We start from the raw sequence: 22145 nt of genomic DNA, 5'->3' as shown, positions 1-22145 counted from the left end.
GTCCTATCGCCACCCCCTGGCACAGAGTCCCTCCCCAGCTCTCCTGCAGCCCCCTTTAGGCACTACACCCAGCTGCAGCGCCTTGCCGAGACCACCCCCGGCCGCCCCCCCGGGGACCCCCGCGGGTCAGCCCCGGCACGGCGAGGAGGCCGCCGCCATGACACCGCCACGGTCGGCTCCGGGTAGACCAGGCGGCCCTGGGAGGGCCACGCCCCTCCGACAAGACCACGCCCCTCCGACCAGACCACGCCCCCTCCGATCAGACCACGCCCCCTTCGATCAGACCACGCCCCCCTCCGACCAGACCACGCCCCCCTCCGTGTAGACCACGCCCCCCTCCGCTCAGACCACGCCCCCTCCGACCAGACCACGCTCCCTCCGAACAGACCACGCCCCAATCACAGCAAACCACGCCCCCTCCGTACAGGCCACGCCCCTCAGCGCACCCCGCCCCTTAGCAAGCCCCGCCTGCAGCGATGCCCCGCCCCCGCCCCCAGGCCACGCCCCCCACAAGGCCACGCCCCTCCCGGTTCCCCGCCCCCGCTCCCCGGTGCGGGCCCCGCCCAGCGCCGCTCTTCCGGCCCCGGCGGCGGCGCGCGCAGGCGGCGGGTGACGTCAGGCGGCCCCGGAAGGGCGGGGGGCGCGGGCCGGGTGCAGCCGGGTCCGCGCGGTCCCGTCCGGTGCCGAGCCGTGCCCGGTGTCCCCGGTGCCCCCCCGCTGCCCCCCGGTACCGCCGCCGGTACCGCCGCCATGACGCTCGCCGTCTTCTTCGGGTGCACCTTCATCGCCTTCGGGCCCGCGCTCAGCCTCTTCCTCTTCACCATCGCCCGCGACCCGCTGCGCATCATCATCCTCATCGCCGGGTCAGTGCCGGTACCGCCGCACCGGGGGGCGGGGGGTGACGGGCACCGGGACCGGCACCGGCACCGCGACGGGCATTGGTGGTGCTGCGGGTGGCGGCACCCAGCCTGGGGGCACGGTGCTGCGGCCGGTACCGGTGTGGGTATGGTGCTGGTGGGTGCTGGGGTGGGCACCGGTACCGGTACCGGTACTGGTGTGGGAAGGGTGGCGGCACCGGTACGGGTGGTCACAGCTGGGTACTGCACCCGCACCGGTGTGGGCACGGGTACGGCCACCGGTACCTGCACTGCTGTGAGTGCTGCAGGGCCACCGGCACCCATACTGGTACCGGTACCCGGCACTGGTACGGGCACCGGTGCTGTCATGGGCATAACACGACCACCGGTACTGATGGTGGCACCGGTACCGGGGCACTGATATACCATCACGGGCACCACTGGTGCTCACAGTGGCACCAGTACCATTACGGGCAGCACTGGTGCTCATGGTGGCACCAGTACCAGGGCGCCGGTACCATCACGGGCACCACCAGTGCTTGCAGTGGCACCAGTACCATTATGGGCACCACCAGTGCTTGCAGTGGCACCAGTACCGGGGCACCAGTACCATTATGGGCACCACCAGTGCTCGCAGTGGCACCAGTGCCGGGGCACCACCAGGGCACATCAGTGTCCGGGCCCCGGTACCGGTCCCCGTGACGGGCTCACCGTGCCCCGCAGGGCGTTCTTCTGGCTGGTGTCGCTGCTGCTGTCCTCCCTCATCTGGTTCATCGCGGTGAAGGCCAGCGACCCGCGCGACGAGGCGCTGCAGAGGGGGCTGCTGATCTTCGGGGTGATGTTCTCGGTGCTGCTGCAGGAGGCCTTCCGCTTCCTCTACTACAAGCTGCTCAGGTGAGAGGGGGCGGGGGTGTCGGGGCGGCACGGTGCCCCGCGCCGGGGCAAAGTCTGGTCCCGGGCCCGCGGTGTCGGCGTGAGGAGGGCGGCAGCACTGCGGCACGCAGGCAGAGGGTGGCAGAGCTCCACGCCGCAGCCGCCAGCCCTGCTTCCGTCCTGCGGAGCCCTGGTGATGCCGGCCTCTCCCCCCGCAGCCCGTTCTTCTAGCTTTTTTGGGCTGCTCTCTGCACCCCCTGTGTTTTATGTTTTTTTGTTGTTATTGTTGTTGTTGTTGTTGTTGGTTTTTTTTGCATTTTCTAAAAAAAAAATAGGTCCGCTCTCCCAGCTGCGTGCACGCCCTAGGGATGTTTTCTGCAGCCGGGGGTGCTGCTGCTGGGTCTGCGACATCCCGACAGCCCCTACAGCTGGTCTGTGGGGTTGGATTAGAATCACAGAGCCATTAGGGTTGGAAAAGGCCTCCAAGATCATCTGGTCCAACCACCCCCCTACCCCACTGTCACCCGCTAAGCCCTGTCCCTAAGCACCACGTCCAATCTCTCCTTGAACACCCCCAGGGACGGTGACGCCACCACCTCCCAGGGCAACCCGTCCCAGTGCCTGACTGCTCCTTCTGAGCAGAAATGTCTCCTCATTTCCAACCTGACCCTCCCCTGGCTCAACCTGAGGCCATTCCCTCTGGTCCTATCACTGGTTACGTGTGAGAAGAGGCCAACCCCCAGCTCCCCACAGCTTCCTTTCAGGCAGTTGCAGAGAGCCACAAGCTCTGCCCTGAGCCTCCTCTTCTCCAGACCTAACACCCCCAGTTCCCTCAGCCGCTCCTCACAGGACTTGTGCTCCAGGCCCTTCACCAGCTTCATGGCCCTTCTCTGGACACTCCAGGCCCTCAGTGTCCTTGTGCTGAGGGGCCCAGAGCTGAACAAGTACCCGATGTGGCCTCACTCCCGTGCCGGTGGCTCGGGGAGGTCCCCGCGGTGTGTTTTTGCAGCGGTGGCAGCAGTGCTCCTGCCATGCCCGGTCAGCGCTCCGGGGGCTGTCAGCCGAGTCCTAACCGCTCCCTGCCGTGGTGTAGTGGTGCGCAAAGTGCCCGTAGATCCATTAATCAACGGCAGGATTGTTGAGCAAGAAGCCAGGTGCCTGCCGGAGACCCGGCTGCACCCTTTCGGGGTGGCCCTGAGGAGGGTGGGCTGGTGGGGATCTCCCTGTCCGGTCCGTGCCGTGCCCCACCACACTTTTCCCTGCAGGAAGGCCATCGAGGGGCTGGTGGCCCTCAGCGAGGACGGCTGCTCCCCCATCTCCATCCAGCAAATGGCATACGGTGAGTGCCACGCGGGGCCCAGGGGAGGGGGATACCCGGGGTCTGATGGGGTTTGGGAGGTGCCAGGGGTGGGGGGACCATGGGTTTGGGGTGTCACAGCCTCTCTGTCCCGGCAGTGGCTGGCGTGGGCTTTGGGCTCATGAGCGGCGCCTTCTCCATGATCAACCTCCTGGCGGACGCGCTGGGACCGGGCACCGTGGGCATCCACGGGGACTCGCAGCTCTACTTCCTGACCTCAGGTGAGGGATGGGATCGTGCCCCTCGCCCACGTCCCTGCTGCGTCACGAGGGCTCCTGCTCCCCGTAGCCATCGTAGCCCCTTGCAGCCCCCCTCTGCCATATCTCGTCCACTGTGCCTCTCCCTGCTCCTCTCCAGCCCATCAGTGCCCCCGCACCCTGTCCCTGCTCCTCTCCCTCCTCCCCGAGCCTGCGGGGCCAGTGGCTCCCTGGTGACCCCCCGCTTTTGCTCCCCGCAGCCTTCATGACCATGGTGTTGATCTTCCTGCACACCTTCTGGGGCATCCTCTTTTTCCACGGCTGCGAGAACCGGCGCTGGTGGGAGATCGCGGCCGTCGTCGTCATGCACCTGGCGGTGTCGGGGTCGGTGAGTGGCTGGGAGCAGAGCTCTGTGCTGCCTCCAGGGATGGCTGGGGGTGTGCTGGTCCCCGCGTCCTGTGGAGGAGCAGCCTGGGGCACCACCAGCACTGTTGGTGTTTGGGGAATTGCAACCAGTCCCCCCTTGGGCTGCGCCCTTCATGAACCAGGTCCTGGAGCTGGTTTCCCCCTGCCCCGCTCCACTGAATCCCCGAATGGCCGAGGTGGGGAGGGACTGCTGGTGGTCATCTGCTCAAGCAGGGACTGACTCTTCAGGGCGGAGGGCCGTGACACTGCCACACGTCCCCATCCTGTCCCAGCCCCTCACCAGAGCTGCCGCACCGCTGGAACCAAGAGGAAGGGGGACACGATGGCTGTGTACAGCAGCTGGGCTGTGGGACACCCTGCTCACCGTTTCCCTTTTCTGCTTCTCCCCCCAAGACGTTTTGGAACCCGCTGTACGTGGGCAGCCTGGTGCCCTCCTACCTGCTGATGGCCGCTGCTGCCGTCTGGGCTTACCTGCTCTCGGGGGGCTCTGCCCAGAACCTGCGCCGCTTCCTGCTCTGTAAGTCCTGCTCAGAAACTGGGACAGGGGACCCTTTGGGTCCTGGGGACCCTGTGTGTCCCTTTGGGTGCTGGGTCCTGGGGTGGGGAAAGGGTCTCTTGGGGAATGAGGCAAGGAGGTGACTCCCTCTGCTACGGGACAGGAGGAGACCCTGGGGTTGACTCTTAGGGGGAAGTGGTTGGGGTGTGAAATTTGGTGAAAATCTCCACCCCCTGGCTTGGTTCCTGCAGGTTCACAGAGCGGAGCCAGCCCCCAGCTGGCATCCTGAGGCCCCGCAGGACGCTCCCGTCCCCACTTGCCCCTGCCCTCCCCTCCGTCTCGGCGGCAAGATCGGCACTCGCCTCCTCTGCAATACATTTTCTCCTGGAATGGGGGGACCCCGGCCAGCCCCGGAGGGGCAGGTACCACCACCCAGCCGCAGCACCCAGCGGACAAGTGGCACTGGGGCTGGCCTGCTCCTCTGGGGACAGCTCAGCCTGCAGGACTTGGCTTTGCTGGCCCCGAGTTATCCTGCCTGGGAAGAATCCTTCCTCGGACTGATCCCAAGGAACCCCCTCGCTTCTCCCCCCGGCGCAGAAGATGCCCCGTTGTCCCCTGTGCCGCTGGGGGACACCCGGGGTGGAGGAAGCAGCTTTGCAGGGCGCTGTCTGGGCCAGGGCTGAACGCTGTGGTGCTATTCTCTCCACCTCTTCACTCCCTGCTCACAGCGAGACGTGGCCCCAGCGCTGGACTGCAGTGAGCTGGCATCCCGGGGGTGCTGTCGGGGGGCTGGCGTGGGTGGGCAGCTGCTGGGGACGGAGGGTGGTGGGAGGGGATGTGGGCAGGTGGATCCCACCAGCCCTGGTGGGTGGCCGTGGGCCAGCGAGCCTGCAGCTGGTGCCAGCGCGGCCTGGGGAGGGGTGCTGCTGGGGGCTGCTCCCGGGGATCATCGCCCTCTCCAGGGGCCAGAGGGGGATTTTCAGGCAGGCACCGGCCCTGATGCTGTGCTACAAGATGGGGATATTGAAACAGCCCACGGGCTCAGTGCTGAGAAGGCGGCTTTGTCTACAGTGGGCTTTTATACCAATAAAAAAAAAAATAAGTACCATATCTGAGTGGGGTGTGTGCCAGCCCTGGGGGCGTGCTTCGTCTGCTCCTCGGTTGCCACCAGGGTGGAGGCTTCCTCGCCTCGCCCCTGCCTAGCCCGTTGCTCTTGGCTGCAGCAGGGCCCCGATGCTCCCCAGGGCTTGGCTCGGGCTGCACGAGAGCCTTCAGGGGCAGCAGCTCGAGAGCAGCAGGGTGGGGGCCGGCGAGGAAGCAGAGGGTCTGCTGCCTTCACCTCTGCAGCGCTCCGGCCCTACCCAGCCCCCGGCGCTGTTTTTCCAACACTTTGCACAAATAAGAGGAGGAAGAAGTCCCAGAGCGCTGAAGGGCAGGGCCAGGCTGCGCGAGGAGCCCCGCACTGCTTGCTCTGGAGCTCTGCCTGGGGCACGGACGGAGGCTGATGCTCTGCGATGGGAAGGGTCCGGCGTCTCTCCGCCGCTTGGTCCTGGAACGGCACGGGTGGCCGGCAGCGCAGGAAGCTCTTATAGCTTTTTGGCCTTTTTTATTAAAGTTTTTATCGTTTTTTGTAACAAAAATATCTGCTGGGGCTGGGTGTTGCCCCAGATGAACAGTCCGTGCAGCTGGGGGAGGCTGGTGCCCCCCCAGCTCGGGGCGGGAGCGAGGGGACGGGGCTGAGCCGCGGGGCTCACGCTGTGTTCTCGGTGGTGGCCGCCGTGTAGATGACCTTGGATTTGGTGGGCGAGTCCAGCCTGGTGTGGGACGAAGAGCAGGGTGTTAGGGCAGACAGGGGGGCCCCAATAACTCAGCTGCATAATGCTCGTTTCCCATACAGCTGCGTGCAGGGGCACGGGGCGGGGGACAGCCGTGCCGTGCCCCCAACCCTGCTCTGCCCACCACTCACCGTGCGTTCTGGCTGCGGTGCTTGTAGACGTAGAACACGAAGGCCAGCGCCGTGATGGCAAAGAGCACCCCGAAGACCACAGCCAGCACGTCCCCTGCAAGCCCAGCACAGGCACGTCATGGGGTGGGTGGTGGTGGTTTAGGGGGCAGTGGGGGACACGGGGCTGGAGGGGACACGAAGCCAACAGCCTCGGCTGAGCACACTTACCTGCATGAAAGGAGGAGCTGGTCTGTCCCGCTGAGGAAAAAAAAAAAGAGAAGTGTGAGAGCCCGCTGCAGGGATCCCAGGGTGGGTCCAGAACAGCCCCCCCGTAGCTGCCTACCCCAGGCTCAGAACCGAGCTGCCAGGACCCCCCCATCCCCACTGGGTGTCCCCCAGCACCCTCCCCAGGGCCAGCACTTCCCGTACCTGCTGCCACCACCCCCAGGAGACATGGCACAGCCAGGGGGTGGCCCAGAGGGGAGGAAAAGTGCCAGTACAGTGGGGACAGCCAGCCCTAACACCACCTATCCGTGCCCTAAATCCTGCGCCAGGTACTATTTACCCAGCGCAGCAGTGCTGCTCTCCCGCAGCAGCATTATCACCTGCACGGCTCCAGCATCGCGCGCCGGGTGGCACTATCGGTGCCAGCATCCAGCAGCTCACGGAGCAGCTTCCCTGAGCCCCCAGCTTGGGAAAAATCAACAAGCGTGGGCGAAGGAGGTAGAGCTGAAAGCGAGGTGGGACGGGACCCGGCCCCACCGGTGCACGGGGCAGTGCGGAGCGGGGAAGGCTGCACCACCCCGGTGCATGCAAGGTCTGGGGACCGGCAACCTCATCCGGGAGCACGGGGACACCAGCCCGGCATTCAGACACACGACTCCGGGGCCAAGGGCTTTGTTTGGGGGTGGTTTGATAGAAATAGCAAATAAGGGAAGAAAAGAGGTGAGCTTATTTGCACCTCCGCCCCCTCGCCTCTTGCCAGCGCCTGCTGAGGAATAGCTTCTGCAGAAAGGGGTAAAAGAAAAGGCTCGGCGGTAAATGGAAAGCACGATAATGTTTCTAACAGGTTTACCAAAGATAGAGCATGCCAGCCTAACCCGATATCCTTCTTTGATAAGTGATATTCCAGACAAAGAAAATGCGGTAGATTTTATCTCCCCGGGCTTCAGTGAACCATTTGCCGTGGTGACGCCCGGGAAGCTGCGAGCGAGGCCGAGGACCACGGTGATTAAATCCTGCAGCCCTCAGCGAGCTGGCCGCAGGTGGGGTGGCGAGGGGGGGCGGCGTGCCGCTGTGCGGTTAGCCAGGCATTCCCCCGGGGCCTGGGACCCATCCTGTGCGCTATTTCTATTAGTCACCTTGACACGAGGCGACAAACGCCACCGGAAAGGAGAAGGAACAGGATGTTGGACAGGGAAAAAAAAACCCCAAGTGAGCTCAGAGAACTGAAAAGGGGCACGGACGCGGTGATGCAGAGCGATAGTCGCACCTGAGGGCTAACAGGAACTTCTGCTCATAGCTGGAAACCACCGGTGACAGAAAGGGCTTCGAGGACGCACCGAGGGAACCAGCCTCTGTTTGTCCTCGAGCAGAGTGGTGAGTACCCAGCCTGACAGCCCCCAGCCCTGCTCCAAAACCCAGGGTAACCCGTGTAAAAAAAATGCATTCCCCTAAGGGAAGCAGAGCCCCGCTCCTCACCCTGCACCCCAGCAGCCCCAGGATGCTCGCCCGCTCCTTACCCGTGGGCACCTGCCTCTCCCGGGAGAAGGTGGGCTCGAAGCTCGCCAGCACCCACCGCTTGTGCAGGCCCTGGGGCGGCCGAAAATTGTTCTGCAGGGGTTTGCCGTAGTCGTACTGCAGGCTTGTCACCAGCACCGAGATCTGGGAGGAGAAGGGCGTGAATAGAGCAGGGTGCGCACTGCCAGGAGCCAAAAAGCCCCGGCGCACGGCATCCACGGGGACCGGCATGGATGCTGCCCCGACAGACCTGGTCATGGGAGAGCATCACGGTCTGGTTGAAGACCGTCCACGTCACCGACTGGAAGCAGGGAGGGGTGGTCAGGGAGCCGTTGTAGCGGAAATAGAGGTGCAGGCTGTCGGGCAGCAAGCCCGCGATGTTGAACCCGGGCACCAGGACTTCCTCATCTGGGAGGAGAAGGCACGGGAGTGAGGGCAGCCCCAAGGAGGGGAACGGGACCAGCACGGGGCTCACGGAGCACACCTGGCCTGGGGCATTGCCCAGCCCAGCCTCGCACCACCCTACTGCGTGCACCCGGCGTGTCGGGGAGGGCAGGGGATTCGCCCTTCCTCTCCACTGCACGGGGTTTCCCTGCTGGGGGCCTCACCTTCTCCTTGGATTTTGCGGAGATGCTTGAGTATTTCCTGGTAGAATGGGTTCTCCCTCGGCCCAACCTGCAATACAGCAGCAAAGGGAGGTTTGGCTGCCTGCGAGGGGCACCCTGTCCTGCTGGACCCTCCTTCCCATCAGGGCTGCCTCTCCTCCCCAGGGGCACCAGCACCATTGCCTCTCCCCAGAATTACCCCTGACGCCCACCCCAGCCCCACTCCCACCCCTCCTTGCCCAGGGCTGGGCTCTGGGACTCACCTCCAGGAAGGCTCCCAGCACGGCCAGCCCATCCGGCTGGGCCACCGCCGCCTTGAAGCTGTCGTACTTGGTGTTGTAGTGGACCACGTGGAGCTGGAGGGAAACACACAGGATGGGCACACCGAAGAGGTGCACACCCCCACGAGGCTCCCCGGCCATAGCAAGGGCTGGGAGAGGCACACGGCCATGCTGAGCATCCCTGCTAGGGGTAAGTGTGCAGGTGGGATGGAGAGAACACGTGCCAATGGGTAGAAGCAAGCGTGAACAGCTGCCCATGGGAGCTGCCTTGCTTATGGGCAGCAAACCAGCCCTGGAGAGCAGGGCTGGAGGACAGCAGCTAGAGAAAAAGGGGGTAAAACCAGATGGGAGCTGGCAGGGCAGGCTGTGTACAGAGAAAACTCCTGCTCCATCAGCCCAGCGCTGGGAGAGGATGGTCGAGGGGGACGAGGGCTCCTCACCTCCGCAGCAAAACGCTTCCCATTAACGGTGTGCTCGGAGCCGGCTGTCGTCGGGGATCCCCAGTGCAGGTGCAGCTGCACGGCTCGGTACTGCTGGGCATAGCCGCCCGTGATGGCCAGCGACTCGGGCAGCTCCAGGACAACTGCAGGGCAGGAGGAAGAGGTCGGTCAGTAAAATACAGCGTCCAGTCCGTCCCAGGTTTGCAGAGGAGGTGGCTTAAGGGAAAGAGTCACCCTGGGCTGGTGGAAGCTGGTGACAGCAAACAGACTCGCTTTTGATCTTTAATGAGGCTATAGGTGGGGCAACGGATAGCACCGTGCAAATGCAGCAGTGTTTGGCTTTCAGCTTCGGGTTGTAGGACACCCCGGTAAGTAAATCACAGCGGCTGTTCCTTTAGCTGGAAGTGCTCAAAGTGAGCAGCCCCTCTGCAGAGACTCCCCGGGCAGCTCCACGCTGGTTGCTGTCCAACAACTGATGCACTGGGCGAGGATATTATAAAGAGACCGTGGGCAAAGTTCAAGGATAGGCAGGATATTCAAAATTCAAGGATAGACAAAATTCAAGGATTTGAATTTTTGGCCAAGGCCAAGTCCAAAATACCCACCTAGCAGAGCCAGCCCTCATGCAGTGGTGTGGCAAACCTAAGGGCTGAGCTATTGGGACATGCACCAAAGCCACCAGGAGCATCCCCGGACCCTGGGAAAGGCTGCCCTATCCTTCCCAGCACCTTCTCATTTTTAAAGTCAGCTCTTTTCCTTCCTCATCCCTCTGTAGGTGAAGTGTCAGTCAGATCACCAGCCAGGGCACAGGTTTGGGATCAGGAACACAAGGCAGCCGTGATGAGTCATTTGTCCTCTCCTGTGCCGCCTGCCACCGGGCTCGGAGATACAGAACTCAAATACAGGAAGTGGGACACTGCTCCCTCCCTGGGGATTTATCTGCTTTAACATTTCTTTTGTATATCTAGATCAGGGCATTCCTATTATTTATCTGAGTCATTTTCAGGCCCTTGCAAAAGTTTGTGTAGCGTATGCGTTGTGTAAGGAGGAGTGACAGCAGAAATATCCCGGCGTTTCAGAACGATCACAGAAGGCTGGCAGTCACCAGAATAAAAAAAAAAAAAAGGCATCTTATAAGCAGATGAGAAACTTCTTCACCCCCCCAGCCCTCTCGACAAAAATGTTACGAGCGCTTTCTGAACACCAAGCAACACCAGATGCCAGGGTGTCTAAAATAGCAACCACTGAGCTCGACCCGTTCAGCTATGCAGGCACGCCAGGGCGGGAGGCTGTAAAGTAAAGCTCTGGGCACGCAGCGAGTCCGACTGGTCGAGTTTGCTGCATCAACTCCATCTAGCTACCAGGTCACGGGGCTGTCTTATCACACCTTCGACACGTTGCTGTCCCCAACAGCTTTTCTTGGGAACTGGCAGCCACCGGCGCGCACAGGATGAGCGAGGCGCTCCTGGAAAGACCTGGTGGCAGCCAGGAGCTGCCATCTCCAGCTGCAGGGCAGGAAGGAGAGGTTTTTTGTCCCCCCCCAGAAAGTTGGGACAGAATCCATTTACATTACCGCAGTATCAGTCTCACCATGCCAGATGCTGGGAGAAAAAGCCCTTCTAAAACTGGAAAAGGGAAATAAACAACTTCTTAAAGTGCCTTAAGATCCTGAGATAGCATCTCGAAGCACGGGCTTTAAGTTGGCCAAAGCTGTGTCTCCTAGAAGACTGATGGGTAGGTACCTTAAGGGCTAAGTCACACCAGGGACCAACCAGTCCTTTGAAAGTGGAAACAACGGCTGCAAACTTACATCAGAAGTATTAGGGGCATGTTTTTAGAGGAAACATGGATTATAACAAATTCCCGGAGCCACCACCCAAAGGCAGTGAGTTGTGAGCTCTCCATCTCCTGGTTTCTCCCCTCCAGCCAGGAAAGCCCCTGGGTCCGTACCAGCCTGGCAGCCTGACGTTCCCCTCGCAGCCCCAAAGAGGACACGAGCGAAGCCCTCCCAGAGCCACGGGGAGGGTTTCAGAGAAGCCTGGCCCTGCCAGGAGAGGCCGGTACCTTCCGCACCCACCTGTGTGCCCGTTGTTCTTCAGCTTGAGCTTCTTGCTGGCGGGCAGGCTGTAGCCGGAGAGCTGGATGGGCCGCAGCTGGGGGCTGAAGATGGTCTTCTCCGTCTCGATGTTGATGGGAGACTGCATGGTGCCCGAGCAGGCCGGGTAGTGCTCGCCCCAGCGCTCTGGTTCTGCAACAGGGAGGCAGCAGCGGTGAGGCCAGCCAGGCGAGGAGACCCCCGGGGCGATTGGGGTGGGTGGGAGGGAAGGGGCAGGCGCGGTTTGGGCAGTGCACCACGCTCACAGGTTTGGTTTCCACCAAGCTAGCTCGGGAGCAGCTCCCCGCTGCCGCGTGACGGCGCGCAGCTGTGCCACGAAAGGGCTCCGAGCGCGGTGAGCTGCCAGGAAAGTCTATTTTAGGGGTGTTTGGGAAGAGCGCGAGAAGATCATTTACAAGTGGACTTGGCAGGCGGAGGAGCCTGCAGCTCGTCACACGCTTGCTGCTGCCGGGCGCAGCCTTGTTGCTTCTCCCACTGCTACGTGAGCCCCTCGAGCATGGTGCCACCAGGACCACGCGAGCCCGCAGCCACAGGCGGCAAGGTGCCGGCCCCCAGCTGTGCCCTGCAGCCCCACGAAGGGACGGCTGATGTCCCCAAAACCTCCCCTCGCACTGCAGGGGGCTGCTTCTAGCATTTCTCGGGTCAGCACAAGCCTGGGCTGTCCCCCAGCCCACCCCTCTCAAGGGGACAGAGGACAGGGGTGAGGACACAAGCTAATCCCTGGGCAGGTCAAAGTCCCAGCACAGGCTGCAAGTCCAGCCTTGGGGAGCCCGGCCTGGCACAGGATGCGGCCAGCACCCGTCTGGGGCGGGGGGGGGAGCCTGGCCCCAAGGGCACCCCAACATGAGGGTTTGGGGGATCCCCCAGCAGAGCTGCTGCTGCCCCCCCCAAATGGGGGCACCCCGGGCTCTCCAGCCCACCCGTGCCCGGGTTCGGGCACCGCTGAACCGTCAGGGTCAGGCAGGAGGGAAGGGCGAGCCGCTGAGTGCGCACAGGAGCCCTGTAATCATTAACCACGGCTGGCTCGAGCCCAGCGTGCGCTGGGTGGTGGGGGAAAGCAGGAGTAACTGCAGGGTATTTACCTTCATAGCTCCAGTGGCTGTCACCAGGACCTTGAGAAAGAAAGGGGAAAAAAAAAAAAAAAAAGACAAAACACAAGAGCATGAATGGAAGGGAAAGGTTGGCAGCAAACACAGACAGGCAGTGCTCACAGCCCCGGCAGCAGGTCCCAGGGCTCCCACTGCACCCTCAGCTCCCTCCCAGCCTTCGCTTCCCCACTCCTCCTCCTCCTCCTCCTGCCCCACAGCTGGGGATGCTCCCGGAGGGCACTGCCTTCTCCCAGCAGGGAGGCCTGCGTGCATCACCCCGAGGGGAAACTCCGGGGCTCGACACTTTGTTATCATCATTATAATGGGAAAAAATAAATCACAGATACGGGCTTTTCACGCTGAGCAGCTCTGCCCATGCTCTTCCAGCTGCACCAAGACAAAGGTAATTCACCTCCTTGGACTTGTTCTCACCGGGGTGCTCCTGGTGGCATGGTGCTGCTACCCCCGGCTGGCACATCCCGGCACGCGAGGGTGGGAGAGGTTGGGGCGAGCACCCACCCTGCTCCCTCAGCTCCCCAGGGCACAGGCCGCTCCCCAAACATCTCCATCCCTCGCTAGGGCAAGTGCCCATTAGCCTGGATGGGGTGCTGCAGGGGCCAACAAGTGCCGCGCTGGTCCCCGGCCCTGCCACTGACAACGGCCACCGACAGCCGCTTGCTATTAATAGGAGCGGATTCCAGCTCACGGGTGAGAAAGGAAGAGGCACGCTTTCCCAGGCCCAGGCAGCTGATGCGGGGCCCCGAGCCCAGCGGGATCCTGCCCTCCTCCCAGCCAGGAGCCAGGCACGGCCGCAGCCCTGGTGGCCGCGGATGCTTGGGGACACCGGAGCCGTGGATATGGGAACGGCCCTCGGGGCTGCCTCCAGCACGGTGGTGATATCTCTGCAGCTCGTCAGAGGCTCGGGAGTCACTCGCCCAAGGCGTGGGGTGCTCCCGGAGGTGTACGCAGAGGGCTGGGCACGATGCAGCTGCCTGCACGGGGCAGGAACGCGTGTGCACTTTGTGCCGGGGGTGCAGTGGTCACAGATGGGACCCCCAAGAGGTGCTTCAGCAGCTTTCCCAGGCAGGATTCCCCTCCCGCAGCACGAGGGTGGCGGGCCTGGAGCAGGTAACAGGCGGCAGCCCGGGGCTGGCACACGATGCCTGGGTGCTCTGCACATGCCTCAACCGGCACAGCCTGCCCCGGCACCCTGCTTTTCTGCTCACCTCCAGGAACTCTGCCTTGACACCTGAAGTTTGAGCAACAGCACGGTGCTGGCACCTGCCCTGCTGCATCAGCACCGTGCCACCCACCCCGGCTTCCCAGGTCCCCGTGCTTGCTCCTGCGGCTGGTGGGGCTCCGCAGGGGCTCGCGGCCCCAGACCACTCAGTGCCCCTATAGGGAGAGGGGGATCAAACAGCCTGAAGGCTGCAGCTGCACACAGGGTACAAGATTCCCCCGGGGGTCCCTTGGTACCCGAGCACCCACCCACGCACCGAGGCCACCTGAGAGCATTTCCCCACCCATGGAGCTGGGCGCAGCACCGGGGACGGGTCCCTTGGTGCACGCCCCGAGCGATGTAGGGGAGCACCGAGGCCAGCCCAGCCCGGCGGTGGGATCAAGCCCTCAGCACCCACCCTGGCGTAGCCCTGCAACTCTCCAGACCCTTCGTCACGAACATTACCCCACCGCCCTGCGCAAACCCTGATTTGCATAATTTCAGCCTCCCTCCCACGCTCCCCGCCGGAGCACGTCTTCTCCTTCCGAGCACCGCGCGGGGCCAGCTCCCCTCACCGCTGAACCGCTGCCGCGCACCACAACAGAGGTGCTGCAGCTCTCTGCACGCCCTGCCCTACCCCGAGCATGCACAGGGGCTGCAAAGCACTCCCAAAAATGTGTGTGTGTGGGGGGGGGGAGCAGAAACACAGCTGCTGCCCAGCACTTTGATGAGTGCACTGGGAGAGTGCGTGCAAGGAGAGGACTGCTCGGTGGGGTCCCAGCAGGGAACAAACACGGGGCACCAGCAGGAGCTGGCTGCTGCAGGCACTAAAAGCCTTTGTGCTCAGCCACGTGGAGCCCTTCTGCTCCCACCTAGCACCAAACCCGCCCCCTTCCCTGAGCTGGGGGGAACACAACATCAGCACAGTTTCCCCATTTCAGTGCTCTCCCCCCCCCCCCCCCCGCACACACATGTACTTTGCTCACTCCCTCCCGCTTCGGGATCCTGGCGCTCGCTCCTTGACATCCAACACCATCCAACAACACTTTCCTGCCGAGCCCGGGCAGGCGCTGCCATTAGCAGCGTGCTGCTCCGCATGTCCTGCAGCCTGGGGGTGAGGGCAGGAGCAGCTTCGGGCACGGTGAGGGGCCAGCAGGAGCAGGGGCTGCTGCTAGCAGCAGGGGAAGGGCACCGAAGCAGCAGGCTGCTCCCAGGAAACGCTGCGGGGACGTGGGCACAGACCACGCACCCATGGCTGATTGTGCAGGGCAAGAGGCACCCTCGGCAGAGCCGGGCAATGGGGGGAAAACAGGGGGATGCCCCTTCTGCCCTCAGCTGTTTGCAATTCAGGGGACGCACAGCCTGCAGGGCACCTGAGGATGCCCAAATGCGGGATGGCAGCCAGGTGCCGATGCCATCCGATGGCAGCAGGGCTGTCTGGTGCCTCCACGCCTTGAGCTCCGACAGGAGGAGAAGTTTACAGCTTCGGACATCCTGCTCCCTTATCGGCCGGGCACACGATGCCCTGTGCTCAGCCACAGGCAGCCCTGGGATCCTGCCACAGCCTCTGCTCACACCCAGCCCTGAACCAAACCCTGGCCAAAGGCTGTGGGGTGATGGCAGGACCACCTTGCTGAGGACCAGTCCCAGGCTGGGGGACCACGGAGCAGAGGACAGGGGGGTGTTCGCGGTGCTCAGGGAGCCAGGGGGCACCAGGACGTGCAGAGATGCACAGAGGGAAAGTCTCAAAGCAGCGACCAGCCCCTGCAGACAAGTCCCAGCCTAGCAGACACATCCAGGCACCTTTCCCCTCGCAAGCAATAACCCGATCAAGGTACATGGGCTGTGCCGCCGTGCTCACGCTACCCACGGCCTGCTCCCTGAGCCTATCTGCAGTGAGCACAGAGCTGGCACGGGGTTTGGGGCTGGCACGGCGTCTGGGCAGCATCCTCCTGCCAAATCCCACAGGGAACCTCTGCACCCCACAGGACGGGACAGCAGCAAGCCCCCAGCCCTGCCCCACAAGCACAGCCCCAGTTTTCCCCCCCCAGACAGCCCCACGCAGCACCCATGCCCTTCCAACCACTGCGTGCACTGATCTCGCCCGAGCCCGTCTGCGTTAAATTCCTTTTTGTGTTTATAAACCCTGGCCAACCGCAAGCCTTGGGGATCAGCCTTTAATCTGCCACCGGCAGCTCAGGTTGCCACAGGGATTGTTCTTTGTGCTCCTGGGGGGCTGCGGGGCCCCGAGATGCAGCCAGCATCCCACAGAGGAACAAGTTATTTGTATGGGGGAGGCACAGGGCAGGAATCACCACGGCTTGTTCCTGCTCCCTGTGAACCCAAGTGGCCTTGGTGAGTGTTGGGGAAAAAGGAAACAGCTGGAGGGCCCTGGGCAAAAAGGGCCGTGCCAGCAGGAGGGAGAAAAATGGGGAATCCCAGGGGGCAGAGTGGGGCTTGAGGCCGGGGAATGAGGTAACTGAAAGTGGGTTAAGCTAAAGAAATGGGCTCCACCGGAGGAAGGAGGCATCGGGGATGAGCAAGAAGGGGACAGAGAGCTGGACAGCCTCGAGGACAACCCGCAGCTTGTGCCAGGTGCCACCGGCCATACCCAGTGCCCATGCTGGGAGGAGGAAAGGAGCCAGCCTTGCTGCGGCACACAGCTCCAGCACCATGCTGGGGCATTCCTGGGTCCCAACCAAACCCCACACCCCCACGGGGCTCCAGCCAGACCTTCAGGGGAGCCGGGGTGCCTGTTTGCCACCCGCCCCCCTATTCCCAGTTCCATCCCCGTGCAGTCGGCTCCTGGCACCCTCCTGCCCTGCAGCCGGAGTTACTTCATCTCTGCGGCGAGGAGCATCCGCGTCCCCGTCCCCACGCGCAGCCCGGCGAGGCTGTGGTGAGAAATGTGATTCATCGCAGCAACAAAAGCAGCTCCTGGCACCAAACAATCGCCGATCCGTGCCGCATGGCAGCCGTCCCCGTACAGGTCAGGGCAACTCTTACCAGAGGCAAAACCAAGGACACGCTACGAGGCTGAGCCTGGGAAACACAAACCCACGGGCCAGGCTGGGACAGGAACGTCCCCGCGCCGTGCTCTGCCCCGGGCGAGCTAAGGCATGGCACTGCCCCAAAATCCCTGCTGAACGCTGGCAGCGCCACAGCCTCCGGGTCAGAAAAGGGACTGAGACCAAAGGGATCGAGCATTCCCCTCGCTAAAAGAGAGACCCCAAAAATTGGAAGCAACCTCTACCACCCAGGACATAGCTCCCTAAGGGCGGGGGGAGGCACCCAGCAGCGCCCAGCCCCGTGCTCCATCCCCGGCTATGGGGCAGCCCCACACCTGCCCCATAGCACCGGCCCCTCCGGGAGGCTGAAACCCAGTGCTGGGAGCCCTGAGCCCCCCAGGCGGGTGGGAACGGGATCTGGGGGGGAACAGGGCTGCTCCTGCCGGGGGTCGTGGCCGCACCGGAGTTGGCGGGAGCGGGGACAAAGGCAGGGACGTGCAGCTGCGGGGCTGCGCGATGCCAGAGGGGCACGGCCCCACCGGGGGCCCCTAACGGGGGAGGCACGGCAGCCCCTACAGCCAGCAATTGGGGACCCCCGCTCCAAACACTGGGGACCCTAAATCCGGCATAGGGGTGCTCCGTGCATCGGGGCACACGTGCGTCGGGGACCCTAAATCCAGCACAGGGGTGCTCTGTGCATCGGGGTGCCCGTGCACTGGGGACCCTAAATCCGGCACAGGGGTGCTCCGTGCATTGGGGTGCCCGTGCATTGGGGACCCTAAATCCAGCACAGGGGTGCTCTGTGCATCGGGGTGCCCGTGCATTGGGGACCCTAAATCCGGCACAAAGGCACACCGTGTATAAGGGGTGCCCCTCTGTCGGGGACCCTAAATCTGGCAGAGGGGTGCTCCACGCCCTGAGGAGCCTGTGCGTCGGGGACCCTAAATTCAGCACAGGGGTGCCCCGTCTATCGGGGACCCTAAATCCCGTGCGAGGGTGCCCCATGCAGCCGGGGACCCCCACCTCGCAGCCCCGCACCCCCGGCTCACCTCTCTCCTCGGAGTGCAGGGACTCGTCGTCGTCGTCGTGCCCGTGCCCGGCGGCGGCACGGCCCGTGGCGGCCAGGATCAGGACCAGCACCGGGATCGGGACCGGGAGGGAGACCCGCAGCCTCATCTCCGGCGGGGAGCGCGGTGCGGGGCGCTGCGGGGCGCTGCGGGACGGGACGGGACGGTGGCTCCGTGCGCTGCCCGGGCGGCCGCGCGTACGTGAGAGCGGGCGGGGGAAGAGGCGGCCCTGACTCACGCCGCCGTTACCTTTTATAGAGGCTGGAGGCAAAGTCTGCCGCCGCCCGGCACGGCCAGGTGAGCCGCCGCCGCCGCCCCCCGCACCGGGACTCGAACCCGCGGCGCCCCCGGGAGGCCGGCGGCGGGGGGCAGCTCCCGGCAAGGGGCCGCCGGCACCTGCGGGGGGCCCTGCGCGGCCGGGGCGGGAGGCCCCGTGCGCCCCTCTCGGGTCCCTGTGGTGGGGGCGCGAGGGGAGCCCTCAGTGAGGGGCTGCGGGAGATTTTTAGCTACAGGGTGGGGGATTCCCTCAGTAACGGGGTGGGACTCCCTCAGTAATGGGGTGGGGGATGTCGTCAGTGAGGGATATCTTCAGTGAGGGGCCGAGGGACATTTTTAGCTTCGGGGTGAGGGATTCCCTCAATAATGGGGTGAGGGACGTGCTCAGTATGGCTGTCCCCCCTCGGCGAGGGGGTGAGAGACCCCCTCAATAATGGGGTGAGGGACATCCTTGGCGACAGGGTGAGAGACCCCCTCAGTGAGGGGCTGAGGGACGTTTTGAACTTCGGTATGAGGGATTCCCTCAATAATGGGGTGAGGGACGTGTTCAGCGAGGGACATCTTCAGCGAGGGAGTGAGAGACCCCCCCCTCAGTAATGGGCTGAGGGACGTGCTCAGTGAGGGTGTAAGGGACATCAGCAATGGGGTGAGGGACCCCCTCAGCAATGGGGTGAGGGACATCCTCAGCGCTGGGTGTCTTCCCCCAGTGCTGGGCTGAGGGACGCCCTCATCCCCCATTGTCAGTGAGGGTTGTCTTAATCTACGGGGTGAGAGACCCCCTCAGCAATAGGGTGAGGGAATTCTTGAGCTCTAGGTGTCCCCCTTCAGCAGGGGCTTGAGGGACCGCGTCCACACTGGGTGTCCCACCCCTCAGTATCAGGCTGAGAGACCCCCCCAGCAGTGAGGTGAGAGACCCCTCAGCAAAGGCATCTTCACAGCCGCCCCTCAGTGGTGGGCATCCCCCAGCAGAGGGGTGGCAGAGTGCTCGCTGGGGTTTGGGGTGGCATCTCCCTGAGGTCAGGAGCTGAGGACGAGCCTAATTGAGGTGCCTAAACTCAGCCTGGGACCTGAGGAGTGGAAGAGGTGGATGAGATGAGGTGGGATGCCCTTCTGGGGGGGCTGCAGGTTTGTAAGCCTTTGGAGATGGGCAGAGTTAAGGAGAGTATTTCTCTGTATCACGTCCAGGGGAGCACTCAGCCCTGCTCCTGGAGGAAGCCATGCCCCGCTGCTGATCTTTAGTGGAGGTGGGAAGCATAGGGCTGTGACCAAGGCCCTGCCTGCAGTGTGCCCCATGCCCCAGCCCTCTAACCTGCACCGAATGTCCTCATCCAGCCTCATGCTGGTCTCCATCTCTCCATGGATGAGGAGCAGGAGATCAGGCAGGTGATGGGGGGCAGCAGGGCAGGCCAGCTCTCAGGGTGCAGAGAGGTGCCAGCGATGGCTCCCTGGGCACTGTGCTACAACTCAGGCTTTCAGTGTTTTTCATCAATGGTCTGGAAAAGTGCCCGGGCAGTGACAGGACAGAATTAGCTGCGATGCTAATTTAGGGCAGGAAAAGACTGAAGCTGCCCCGAAGAGTTCAAGGAGGCCATGGCAGTGCCAGGCACTGCAGCAGGTTGCAGTCTGCCTTGGTATCCGCAAAGGAACACACAGGCGGTGTAAGCAAGGGCACACTGCACGAGGGTGGATTTAAATCAGATGTTGCCATTCGCAGAAAGAGATCAGAGAGTCGTGGAGATGACAGCTGACTGCTTGCCAAGACAAAGCGAAGTAAACATCAGGGATTATCAAGAAGGAAACAAAGAACAAAACAGCAGAAAAACACATACTGCTGTTGTATAAATCTTTGGTGAAACCTCCTCTCGGTTGTTACCCACGGTTTTGTTTCTCCCATCACAAAAGGGACAGAAGCAGAAACAGCACGCACAGGGCCCCAGGGCTGTTTGGAGGCAGGAGTGGCTTCCACACAAGGAAGGAGCAAAGCAAGCACGGCTTCCCAGCCTGGAGAGGTGAAGTCTGTGGCTTTGTCCCCCCAGCTTGTACAGGAACAGGGAGTGGGGAACCTGTATTTACTCCTGGGGTGGCGGATTTACGGCACAATCAACCCAAATCAACTAGCAGGAAGTTTGAGGCCAACCAGAAAAATATCTTTACACATACTGCAGAAGAGAATGGGGGAAATCCTTTCCTCAAATGTATGGGCAGCGTTGTGCCCATGCAAGAAGATACAAGTTAATGGGTTCATTTCTCCTCCACGCTGCCAGCGTCCCAGCTCTGTGCCATGTCCCCATGGGCCCCACACCTCTGCTAAACCAGTTTGCCCAGCTGTTTCCCAGCCCAAATCCTCGATCATCCCGGCACCTTTCTATATGAACATGCTCAGCATCTGCTGAGCGCAGACATTGCTGTCACTGCGATGGGGCACAAGACCTGCCATGGGGTAGAGGAGCTCTTGCAGGGCCTGGGTTTTGTGCTGAGCAGGAGAAAGCTCTCTCAAAAAGCTGACAGCTAGGAAAGCAAGCTGCTGTGCCAATCCTTTGCAACCTGGCATGGTGGGCTCCTGCTCTCCCCTTTGCCAGGTGCCTTGCCTTGCACCTGGGGGCTCTGGTGAGCCCTGCCACCGGCGATGACCTGCAGGTGGGATGAATGCACTCCCAACCTGCAGATTTTATCCTGATCCACCTTATTCCTCCCAACACCAGATAAGCTGAACCATCAGATAGGAAGACATTCATTTGTCAAAGCTCAAGTAAACAGGACTGCAGGGGGGAAACAAACCATAAAATGCAATTCCAACACCTTTCCTTCTCACATTCCTGTAGTCTGTCTTATTAATGGTCCTCATAATGTGTGTTAGCATGAATGAAGAGGAAGGAGTCTGGTTAGGCAAGGAGAGGATCAGTCTACCCCTTTTCAGGCCAAGCCCCATGCAATTCCCACCTCACACGTGGGCATAGCCCTTATGTTCGCTCCCGCAGACAGCTCACCCTGCGTTCCCTGCTCACACTCTGTGCAGGTGGCAAAGCCATGGATCCGTCACCTCTGCTGCCCTGTCTTAAGTTTCACCGTCTTCCTTCTTTGTTACTCTTTGAGGCTGCATGTATCATATCACAGAAGCCGTAATTGCATGTGTCTCCTTTCCACCTATCATCTCTTACACTTCGTCAGCTTTTTGTTGAGACAATGATACTCGGCAGCTGGAGACACCGTTAGCGTGAAAGGTGACCCCGTGATCTGGGCACTTTGTCTGGATGTGTCTACAGGGAGCGCTGGGGGCTGAAGATCACGGCCCCATCCCACCAGCCTTGCAGAAGAGCATCGTGTTTGTCCTCCTGCACAAGGTCCTCAAAAAAAGGACTGTCAGACTCTGTCAGACTTCTGTCAGAGGCGACCTGGCCAGCTGGATTCAGGCCCCAGCTCTGTGCCTTTCCTTGCCGTGGGGTCTCCTGAAATGCACAGCATCAGTCCTCTGCTCTGCTCAGCGTGGATCCAGTCTGAGGCACAGAGTAACGATGTACCAGGGAGCTTCTCCGACCCTCAGCTGCATAAGATGGATGGGGCTGTGCTAGAGTGGATGTGCTTTTGGAAATGCTGCCTGGTCTTGTTTTAGCTGCAGTGCCATGGGGAGGGATAACCTCTAAATGCTTGTAAAAGGATTAATTCTTAGGAAAAAGACGTCACTCCTAGGAAAATTAACTCTTGCTAAGGAAAGACTTGGATCCCTAGGAGAACTTTGTGACTCTGTGCCTGACTCAAATTTATAGCAGTAATCCTTTCCCACGGGACATATAAATGAATTCCTGAGCTCTTGTGCAGGCTGATTGTCTGTTACTTTTAATGTAACGGCAGCAGGCACCGGTTCATCAGTGCTATTGTGCCTCTTCACGATTTAGGGGTTCACTGGATGACTTCCAGATTAAACCTGGCTGATCTATGCCACTCACTGGGGTGAATCCTGGACACTGGCACCTGCAGTTTGCATTCTGTTGCTGAGATTTGGTTAAAATAGTTGTAAAAACAACCTTTCTTTCAATGTGATATTAAACTCTGCTTTGCAGTCGCAAAAGTTGCACAAAATGTTTCCCTCCAATTGTTTCACTTCCATCCCTATACCTTTCCTTTTGTTGGCATCTGAAGGACAAGCAGGCCCAAAA

At 61.9% G+C, this 22145-nt stretch overlaps 2 protein-coding genes across 2 annotated transcripts; one reads left to right on the top strand and one right to left on the bottom strand.

Moving 5' to 3' along the window:
* The first annotated feature begins 584 nt into the window (after positions 1-584).
* On the top strand, positions 585-5314 carry LOC310889361 (gamma-secretase subunit Aph-1b-like). The gene is made up of 7 exons (XM_083816724.1): positions 585-863; positions 1581-1751; positions 2996-3069; positions 3186-3308; positions 3545-3672; positions 4104-4227; positions 4458-5314. Exons 1-7 carry the CDS (start codon positions 751-753, stop codon positions 4493-4495), a joined length of 771 nt encoding a protein of 256 aa, XP_083672850.1. The 5' UTR covers positions 585-750; the 3' UTR covers positions 4496-5314.
* Positions 5315-5795: 481 nt separating this feature from the next.
* CA9 (carbonic anhydrase 9) lies at positions 5796-18108 on the bottom strand. Its single transcript, XM_083816723.1, has 11 exons — positions 17698-18108; positions 12416-12445; positions 11295-11465; positions 9218-9360; positions 8760-8852; positions 8500-8566; positions 8142-8299; positions 7894-8035; positions 6380-6409; positions 6173-6266; positions 5796-6020 (listed from the first exon to the last, which is right to left on the bottom strand). Exons 1-11 carry the CDS (start codon positions 17822-17824, stop codon positions 5957-5959), a joined length of 1119 nt encoding a protein of 372 aa, XP_083672849.1. The 5' UTR covers positions 17825-18108; the 3' UTR covers positions 5796-5956.
* Positions 18109-22145: the final 4037 nt, after the last annotated feature.

Source organism: Anser anser (assembly GCF_964211835.1).
Source record: "Anser anser genome assembly, chromosome: Z".
Classification (NCBI taxonomy): Eukaryota; Metazoa; Chordata; class Aves; order Anseriformes; family Anatidae; genus Anser; species Anser anser.
Note: the sequence above shows the minus strand (reverse complement) of the source record. Positions and strands in the feature narration are given on the sequence as shown.